The 9,820-nt window shown below is 34.5% G+C and overlaps 2 protein-coding genes across 3 annotated transcripts; both read right to left on the reverse strand.

Annotated features, from left to right (window-relative positions):
- Nucleotides 1-864: 864 nt before the first annotated feature.
- LOC122326052 lies at nt 865-5,072 on the reverse strand. Of its 2 annotated transcripts, XM_043220720.1 has the most exons (8): nt 4,566-5,072; nt 4,449-4,478; nt 2,313-2,579; nt 2,110-2,220; nt 1,846-1,873; nt 1,751-1,770; nt 1,557-1,609; nt 865-1,359 (listed from the first exon to the last, which is right to left on the reverse strand). In XM_043220720.1, the coding sequence occupies exons 1-8, from the start codon at nt 4,585-4,587 to the stop codon at nt 1,243-1,245; spliced, it is 648 nt and encodes a 215-aa protein (XP_043076655.1). In that variant the 5' UTR covers nt 4,588-5,072; the 3' UTR covers nt 865-1,242. The 2 variants fall into 2 exon arrangements, with proteins under 2 accessions (XP_043076655.1, XP_043076656.1); XM_043220721.1 differs by lacking the exon at nt 4,449-4,478.
- Nucleotides 5,073-5,206: 134 nt separating this feature from the next.
- On the reverse strand, nt 5,207-8,998 carry ftsj1 (FtsJ RNA 2'-O-methyltransferase 1). Its single transcript, XM_043220719.1, has 11 exons — nt 8,851-8,998; nt 8,558-8,698; nt 8,356-8,425; nt 8,132-8,231; nt 7,601-7,679; nt 7,454-7,506; nt 6,463-6,516; nt 6,220-6,322; nt 6,040-6,123; nt 5,819-5,922; nt 5,207-5,731 (listed from the first exon to the last, which is right to left on the reverse strand). The coding sequence occupies exons 2-11, from the start codon at nt 8,676-8,678 to the stop codon at nt 5,531-5,533; spliced, it is 969 nt and encodes a 322-aa protein (XP_043076654.1). The 5' UTR covers nt 8,679-8,698; nt 8,851-8,998; the 3' UTR covers nt 5,207-5,530.
- Between the last annotated feature and the right edge of the window lie 822 nt (nt 8,999-9,820).

Raw genomic sequence — 9,820 nt, forward strand, 5'->3', positions numbered from 1 at the left:
CCAGTTACTTTTTTTTTTTTTTGCAGAATTGGATCCATCAGTGTTTTAACATCCCTGCTATTTCACATGATTAATCACATGGAAAGAAAAGCTGTGCATTAGCATAGCTGGCAGATTTCAGCTGACAGTGATGAATAAGAATACTAGTTTAAGAATAAAAAATAAGAAGAATACAGACAGCTTTCTTCAGGTTTTCTAAAGGGTTTATGTTGCGCTAGCTTACATGGAATTATTATTGACTTATACGCCTAATAGCATATCGTTCCTCATAAAAGCAAACGTTTTCATTATTAATTCCGTCGTAGAGATATTTACTATAACTACTATAATTGTCAACTATAATTTGATTTATTTTAAAATGGTGTCAAACAACAGGTGCTATAGGTAAAACAGCTAACATGGCTAATATTCGTGACTTTTAACTTTATCTCACGCAAGTACGCAATGGTATTATCTACGTATAAAACTACATGACATACTCGAAAATAATTGTGTGACCATTGTATATAGATAATAATGCATATAAAAGAACTCACGTTACATTTTGACACGTTCACAATTCAATAACTATATACTATAACTACACTATAACGTAAATATACTTCAGATTTAATTGCACTCACAAAACCCAGGAAGTCTTCGCTACATGCCGGCTTTCTACAACAAGCTTAATGAGGACAGAGACAACATTTAACACCTTGATTTTTGTCAGTGAAGAGTAATCTTAGTTTGCCAACGGCAGATGTCGCCATCTAGCGGACTTTATACAGCACGACACGATTTCTACACGGTCAGTCTGTCTTCGATAAGTATATGATGGGGACTTTTCCACACATCATATAAAATGATAAAACAGAGACGTAGTATTTGAAAACAAATTTATTTAGCAAACAAGCTAATCGTCTTGTGCTAACCTAGCCTAACCTAGCCTACAGAATGAATCTGTAATCTTAGAAAAAAATACATAGAAGAGTAACAGTTTGAAGTTAACTGTAGGCCTCAAGTCGTGTCAAGACTTCCCTGGTTGCTGGAAAGAGTGCCAATATAATAAACCTAATGTCAATTCCACTGGGCCTAAACTAATTTAACCGCTTCCTGATTTGTATTAATCAAATGTTTCAGGTGAATATATTATATATATCTAAAACCAAGACATGAGAAACATAAGAGGTTTGCTTAAAAGGCACATATATCGGTGGCTTAAATCCCAGAGGAAGCAAAAATCCATTCATTGCTACGGGTTCAGCGTAGGACCACTGTGGCGTAATCGGTTCCCGATTCAAACTTCACCGAAGGAGCAGAGTTTTCACCAGCACCTAAATAATTCACTGTGGCATATAATAGCTCATCCTCTACTATCTGTGGAAAACATGTCGAGATGAAACATTACAAATGGGGATTTCGCAACATCACCTTCATAAAAACATACATAACCGAGAAATGCATTTTTGACCGATATGTAGTTTACCTGTAAACATTCAGAGCGAATGTAAAATCATATGCCGATTTGATTCTCATTTCAAAAGCAAATCAATAAATAAAAAAAATATATGTACCTCTGTTTTCCCTTCCTGCACTTCAGCAGTACCAGAATTAGCATCTTGGTTGTCTACAAAAAAAGAGAGAGAGAGAGAATATGTGAAAATTTAATGTCAATGTCATACCAGTCCTAGAGATGTGCAATGCAAGTTTGTACCAGCATTACAAAGATTATAGGCATTTCTACTGATAAATTAAAAAAAACACTCACCATTGTCCATTACTTGATTTCTGTAAGAAAACAAAACATAACATTTAGAGAATTGTAGGTTTATACTAAATATTAGCTGAATAATGTGCACTGACCTAGCTGAATGAAACTTTTGTTTATACCCTTGAAACAACAACAACAACAACAACAACAACAAAAAACAGGTGAATTAATAAATAAATACATTTTGTAGAATACTGAACACATTGGGCAGTAATTAAAAAAATGTGTATATATGTTAGTTATTTAGTGGTTGGTAGTTATAAAGCACTCAAATATCTAATATATAAGTGTGAATTAATTATTTGACGTGCATAACCATAAATACACAAGAGAATGTTGTGTTTGTGGTTTCTTACCCTTTTTTTTGGTCGCATAGATAATACATACGCTGATGGAGATGAGCAAACAGAGCAGAATCAGTGTCCCCAGGATAACCAGAAATATAAGAGTATATTTACCAGAAACAGCTAAAGATGAAAACAAATAAGCAGTTTAAATGTTAAATCCGCGTCCTCTGTCTAAATAAAGTGCATTGCAATGATTTTAAAAAGCAATTTACATAGCCTCCACACTGTAACGGTGACATTTTGCTTGATTTTGTCACAGCGGACGGTGACTGTTGTTCGGAGCTCCGTTCCAGTCTTTCCCAGTAACAGTTGCTCTCCGCTGACAGTAAGTTTACAGCAGTTGTCAGAGGAATTCTGCTTGCCAATCACTGCTGAATCAGCATAGAACAAGCACATAGCCTGGTCCCGAGGACAGCATGTCAGATCCATCCGGTCACTGAGAGTCATCACTCCGAGAGTAACGTTGAATTCTGCATCTTCTGCGTAGCGGGTTGAACGAGGGAGTGAAAATGTTAACAAACACATCATTTCACGCACATAATAACAACTAACCTGATGTGGGTCGATTCTATAATATTTCAGTCCGCCGGTTTCTAAAGTGGCAGTTCAACCAAAATGAACTGTCTGCTTTTCGCAAAACTCCGGTATGCCCGTTATAACGAGTAAAAACAACGATTGTATTTGTTTGTTTGCTTGTTGTTTAGCATGAAAAAGTCATATCTATCTTAAAGCGAGCATTCCGTGAAGTCGCTTCGTAAACAAAAAGTTTTGAAAATAATAAGCGAAATGTGCATACGGCGTCTGTGATTTTTGGCAATGATGTTAGCATTTATTTGTGTTTCTTTCCTGTGGAAAAAAATATTTCCCTGAAAAACTGAAAGATTTAAAAATAAAAAAAATAAAAATAAAAATAACAGGCTTTAAAGTAATGTCTCTCCGCCTCAACTCAACCCGTGACACTAACCATTATATGCCAAATACAAATTTAGACCACTCACAAATACATCACAAATAACATCATTCAGGACTCTTTTACAGTGGTGCAGAAAATGGTTAGTAGAATGTTACATTTTGTATTCATATTTTTGATGAATATTATAGTTACGGGTGGTATATTGTCAAGCTTAACAACTCAACCTCGAATTAAAGACCATTTATTTTAAACCAATGTATTGCTGCCGTGTATGGTACTTTCCTGCACAACATGAGAAACAGTGGCCATTTTGAGAGAAAAACCACAACCCCAACAACACTCAACACGTCACAAAAATAAAATTCTCATTGTTACAGAGTTATAAACTTGTAACAGGGTTGAGTTATTTACTGAAGTTAGCTATTTTAAAGAGGGGGAAAACTAGTCATGATTTCAGTGAATATATACTTTCCAAAATCATGACAAGGCATACTTTTGTAATCAATTTTTGATGTATTATTTTCACAAACTGAACATGCATCCCACATTTGCAGCAGATATGTTGACTCATAATAAGGGACAATATGAGAAAGAAGGCAACGTATCCCTTCAAAGCCGTTATGATCTTCAACCCCATCACATTATGTCACATTAATATTTTTGGAAAAATATAGGGAAGACTATATTTACAAAAATAGAGAGACACACAATTTATGTATTTTTAGCGTAGCTTTAGTCCTATGAAAATGTGAAATATATGATAAATGTTACATTAAATTGCTATGAAGGACACACGAGCAGCAGGTAGATGTTTGTTTTGTGTAAAATCATTTTTAAACCAATCCTATTTTGTCCGGGTTGAGAAAAAAAGTGAAAATAATTAAAGGGCTTTTAATGCATGAGGCAGAAAATATAATTTTTTGGGGGTCTAATGTATTCCTAATGCTGTGTGGGGTATTCAGAAAATGAACTGTAGGTAGTAGAAAACAAATATTCCAAGTTGAAAAGTTAAAATGCTGTTGGATGAAATAATGTGAATACTCATTAATTATAGTGGTATATTACACAAATAATTTAGTGTTTTAAGAACGAACAATTTTATGATTATGACTGCATACACAAAGCATGGCAAGATATTATCTGCAATAAAAGAATAGTCTGAAAATCAAAAGTAAATGAAAGGTACTGTGGAACACTAAGAACTGTCCAAAAGAAATATTGGCTATACAGGTGTTTAAGTTATTTTTGTCCAAACCCTTGTAGTTTCAACACAGATTTACGTGAAATAGAGATTTAACCATTCTCAAGTAAAAAAATAAATAAATAATTGTCATTTTGCTAGTGTTGATGTAATCTGAAACATCCTTATTGAGTTTGAATTAAATAATTTAATGATTTAAAATACAATTCATGAAACAAAACATTAACTACGTACCTGCATTTGCTAATTTGGTAAAAAGACCCACTGAAAAATAAGCAATGTAAAGTGTGAGCCATACAGTATCGGTCGAACAAATACTCCGTATGTAGACAATTAAAATGTAGCACTTACAGAATACGCACAGATGGATCATAATTTCATGTGCTCAAGTTGATACAGCAACACTGTCTAAGGTCTTCATGCAACATCTAGCATGACAATGCCATTGTTTAAAAAAAAACTCACACACGCGCACAAACCGGATGTACGGTTGCCATTTTTGCATGCAGGTTTCTGTTTTCCTGCCAAACTCTGAGAAGGCGAGATCTCTGTAAGCCTGATTCACTCTGCATGACTGACAATGACATATTCATAGCTATATTCAAAAGTAATTTAGAAAAGACCTCATCAGTGGACTAAAGCAGAATAAAACAGAATGCTTTTGGGTTAGGCTACATGCTTAAACAGTGACAAACACTAGTTATGAAACCGTCCAGAAAATGCATGGACCATTGAGCAAGAGAATGAGAGGAAACAGATGGTAGATCTTTTTACTTTACAACATTTTAAACTGCACTTAACCTTTGCAGGTCTTTGAGCCAAGTCATTCTGACTCTTAGGTTTTAAAATGTGTTTTAATTCTGCATTCATACAATCCTGTATCTGTATCTGAAATGCTGCTTTTAAAGCCAAAACAGTTTTAAAAATACAAGATTGGATTGAAACTTAATTTGAATCAGTGCATCTACAAATAAAAACCATCAAACTCTGCATCATGGTAAATTTGGCTATGTGCATTTTATTAACATGTGGAGCTGTGGTTAAAAGTTCAAACTCAAGGTAGTTTCTCTGTGCTGTAAAAGTCACAGAACCAATAAAATACATAAAAGAAACTACATTATAATCAACCAACACTTTCAACTAAATATACACAAATTGTACCTTTAAGTGTATGACGGTTGGTCATTCTTAATAGTTTATGACTTTAAAACAAAGGTACAAAACGTCTCATCGTCTCGGAGCATCTTATAAATAGAAGTTGATCAATCTTGATAAAACAATAAAACCATTTTAACAGAAAATGTTTAAATCAGTAATTAATGGGAAGTTCCTGATGTGCCCGAGTCTGTATCTGGACTTTTGTTGAGATCTAAAGCAGACAGGGAGTCAAGAGCGCCAGAAGGCGAGTCCTCTTTGGCTAACAAGTTATTCTTGTGGAGCTGACAGGCTTGCTGGTACGGTGGCTGAATCGGAGGTTGGGTGGGCGGTAAATACTGGTACTCTTTACTAGAATCGAGCTGTTTGGGAATGAAGCAAAGCATGAATTAGGTCAGACTACTCATTCGTAAACACGTATGTGTGATTTGAAAGAAGCTGATTAGCACCTGAAGTGGGTAAGTTCTATCCGAATCAAAGGCACTGAGATCTCCACAAGCAAGGAAAGGAACTATTATTCGGTTTGGCCCCTCTAGCTGGTTGAAGTCGACATCTGGATGGGACAAATATGCATTCATATTGTGAAGAGGAAGACTGGGAGTGAGATATATATATATGTATATATATATTAGTGCAATCAGATATGAAAGAACTACTGAGTTGAAGTTACCGTAAGAGTGATCCAGTAAAGGATTAGACATGTTGGGGACATAACCTTCAGGTGGAGAGTAATTCTGACACACCACAAATGCCTCTGAAGGGCAAAAACACACACTGGTTCATATCTGGCAAAGTGCAGTATTCTCAATACATGTTAGCACTCCCTCTTCATGTGTAATTCTCCTCTCACCTATGCTAGAGTTGCGGCTGCTGCGTGGTTTGGCACAGGTTACAGAGCTGAAGAAGATCTTAAGCTGGGAGTACAGCAGGGTCACATCTTTCCCCCTGAAGATCTACACATAACAAGGACATTAAAGATCAGTCGAGACCGAAGCGAACATTTCTCACAGAAAACATTATATCAATTTCATTATCTTTATCTACTATTACCTTAATGGTAATAAAGAGTATGAATGATAATGGGACGGCTTACTTTTGCAACAAAGTTTCCACCTGGTTTGAGAACATGTGTGGTGATGTTGAGAGCCTGTCAGGATGAAAACATAAAACGTCAAGCAAAACCTTCAACAAACAAATGAAATTATATTTAGGCTACTATTAGTGTTGTCATGATACCAATATTTCAGCAGTTGATACCAGGGCCCGTATTCACAAAACATCTTAAAGCTACAACTAGGTCATTTTAAAAAATGTTGACGATATTGAGCTTTTAATAAGATAGGGTTTGGAGGTTATTCCAACTCCAAATTTTCCTTTGATTATATCCTTTTTAACCAGTTAGGCAAGAATTAACGTTCTTATGTAAACATATTAATTAATGTTCTTGCGGTCACTAAATTTATTTATTTATTTATTTATATTAGTGACAGACTGGACAGAGACTCCTCCCCCTCTCCTATCAGCCAATCACGGTGTACATAGTTAACACGTGTGCCAACATCCTCCATCAACCCCGCCCATACCCTTAGCTTAAGACTTCTCTCTATTCCTTAGTAAACGTTTGTCTCACAGCTGTGTGGATGGGTTTTAAGCGAAAACTCTTAGCTAAAAACATTTACTGCTAATTAGGAGAACTCTTAGTGGGAAGATAAAATGTTTTGTGCGTATGGGCCCAGAACCAGAACATTTTCACAGTCTTCTATACCAATTTTGGAAGCCAAAAACTAGTATTTAGTTATTAATGCTATTAAAACTAACTTAATAATAAATAACACATTAAACATTACACATGTATATTTCGGGAGAAACAGAGTTTATGAGTTTACAGTATCATTAAATGGATCCGAGCTACAATGGACTAATGATAAAAAATATAACTACACAAAAAAAAATGAATAAATAATCACTGTTACAAATGCACTTCTCAATGTAATTTATTGGGAGTTCATATATTTACTAACATTAATCAACGGGACCTTATTGTAAAGTCCAAAAAAAGGGCTGTGGAAAATAGGAATTCATACCGCCAACAGGAGCTGTGCCTGAATGTATTCATCTACATCATGAAGACCTGTAACTATACAGAGAAACAAAAAACATTCAATTCAAGATTTTACTTAAGTAGAGGAGACGGCAGCATCGAGTGCAATAACACACGAGGTTATTCATACCATCAGGGGCTCCGTCACACACAACCAAGTCTGCAGACTGTCCTGCAAAATGTCGAATAATCTCCTGTGCTGTAGAAATCTATAAAAAGCGATAACAAATAAAATGTTTAAGGCGAGACACGACAGGCTTAAAAATGATTTAATCAAGCATTAAGAAAATTTTTGATTTTGGTCTGTGTGACTGTAAGGGTAGTGCATATATGATTGCATAACTTGGATATTTAAAAAATAAATAAATAATAATAATAATAAATAAATATATATATATATATATATATATATATATATATATATATATATATATATACACACACACTTTTTTTTTATACTTGTAATAATGTTTGCAAGTCTTTATCAAATAATTTCACTGGAGAAATATGGTGATATCTATTAGTATTTTTATTTACCCTGTTCACCTGGAGTGTCTGACTTTTAAGATGTATAGATTAATGTCATAATAACATATAGATTTAAATGCTATAATGGCACGCTGAAAAAACAAAACATTTAAGTGTAAAAGTCTTTCCGCACCTTGGTGATGTCTCCTTGAATTTGCGTGACACCTGGCAAAGGGGCCATTGCTTGAAGGTCAACCGCCACAATCTTCACGTCTTCACTCTTGTCTTTTACACTGAAATTGTACAAAAAAGCTGTTTTTTGAGATTACAATAAAACATTTTACCGAACAGTATCTGTACGTGCTGTTTACACTTTATCACTCAATATAGATCAAGTGCATTATGCATTTAACCAACCGGAGTTTGCGGCTCAGAACTTGACTCCAGCTGCCAGGTGCAGCACACAGATCCACAGCACGACTAACACCTGTATGTAGGTAGGACATGAACGGTCGTTTGAACATGAAAGCCTGCTTTGATGCCGTCTATGTAGGCAGTTCACAAGCTTTCGAGACATATCCTACGATGACTCATCCACTTTATCCCATGCAGCTCTTACCTTTAAAAAGGTTGAACTCCTCATCCAGCTGCAGGAGTTTGAAGGCACTTCTCGCTCTCCAGCCCTCCTCCTTCGCCAGCCTGTAGTAGATATCGCGTTTGTCTTTGGATGAGCGCCCCATTTTTCCTTCACTCACTTATTCTGTAGGCAAATAATGACACAATTTTACATCTAGACCAGCTAAATTAACCACGGTCATTTTTCCTTTACATATGTTTACCTATGTTACCTCGCAGTAGAACAGATACTTTAAACGTGACTGCGAACACATTCTTATTATTTGTATTATTTACCTGTTAACTGTTCTTAATTAAAATGAATCGCTTCTGCGCTTTATCGACAGCACCTATGTTGCTCAGTTAGTAACAATTATTAACGCTAGCTGTTATACACTACCACAATATCCGCTAACCAATACCATTAGTGTAATAAAATGTAATTTCATAAAATGTACCTCTTTTCGCCGCAACGTGACACTTCTTCTTCTTCTTATTCTGTAGCAGCCATAGAGACAGCAGACAACACTGACACCTGCAGGAGGTGAGGCGCTATTACACGTGAAACACGTTAAATATCAACATCATACGTGCCCTTTGGTTCAGTTGCAAATATTGAACATTATACAGCATGCTTTAACAAGACAGAAAAGTAATAAAAATGTGAAAACGTAGTTAAAACTGTCAAGAGAGTAAAAAAAAAAAAAAAAAAAAAAAAAAATATATATATATATATATATATATATATATATATATATATATATATATATATATATATATATATATATATATATCTCTCTCACTCTCTCAAAATAGATTTTTGGCTCAATTGATTTTATATATATATATATATACATAATCAATTGATATATAAAATATATATTTGAGATTGAGCCAAAAAGAGGTGTTGAACTGAGAGAGGTGTTGAACTGAGTAGCTTATTTCCATTGATAAATTTATGTATCTCGCACCATAATAATAAAAAAAAACTGAAAATACAATGTGAAAATAAATGCAGTTTGGTTTTATTATGATTATTATAGAAGATTATAAGGACAACACACCAATTTTTGTATATCTGTTATATACAAAAGTGTTTCAGTGTTTCACTAACGTTAATACCGTTTCAGATTTGGAAAAAAAAGAAAGAAAAATATCAAAGATATATTCAAATCACAGCTTTTATAGCTCATTTACACTGGTTGGCCCTTTTTGGTTAAATTTGCATCCCTATTATAATTTCTTTATGCATTGTGTCTAGAAAAAA

The sequence above is a fragment of the Puntigrus tetrazona genome, chromosome 21, assembly GCF_018831695.1.
Source record: "Puntigrus tetrazona isolate hp1 chromosome 21, ASM1883169v1, whole genome shotgun sequence".
NCBI classification, from domain to species: Eukaryota; Metazoa; Chordata; class Actinopteri; order Cypriniformes; family Cyprinidae; genus Puntigrus; species Puntigrus tetrazona.

Excerpts from the sequence above, each read along its gene's own strand:
- LOC122326052 (XM_043220720.1), bottom strand. The coding sequence starts at position 4,587 with ATGATCCATCTGTGCGTATTCT. Across the intron at positions 4,479-4,565 it reads GATCCATCTGTGCGTATTCT|TGGGTCTTTTTACCAAATTA; the intron begins GTAAGTGCTACA and ends CTTATTTTTCAG. Across the intron at positions 2,580-4,448 it reads TACCAAATTAGCAAATGCAG|AAGATGCAGAATTCAACGTT; the intron begins GTACGTAGTTAA and ends CCCGCTACGCAG.
- ftsj1 (XM_043220719.1), bottom strand. The coding sequence starts at position 8,678 with ATGGGGCGCTCATCCAAAGACAAACGCGATATCTACTACAGGCTGGCG. Across the intron at positions 8,232-8,355 it reads GTTCTGAGCCGCAAACTCCG|TGTAAAAGACAAGAGTGAAG; the intron begins GTTGGTTAAATG and ends GTACAATTTCAG. Across the intron at positions 6,323-6,462 it reads GTGGAAACTTTGTTGCAAAA|ATCTTCAGGGGGAAAGATGT; the intron begins GTAAGCCGTCCC and ends TGTTATGTGTAG.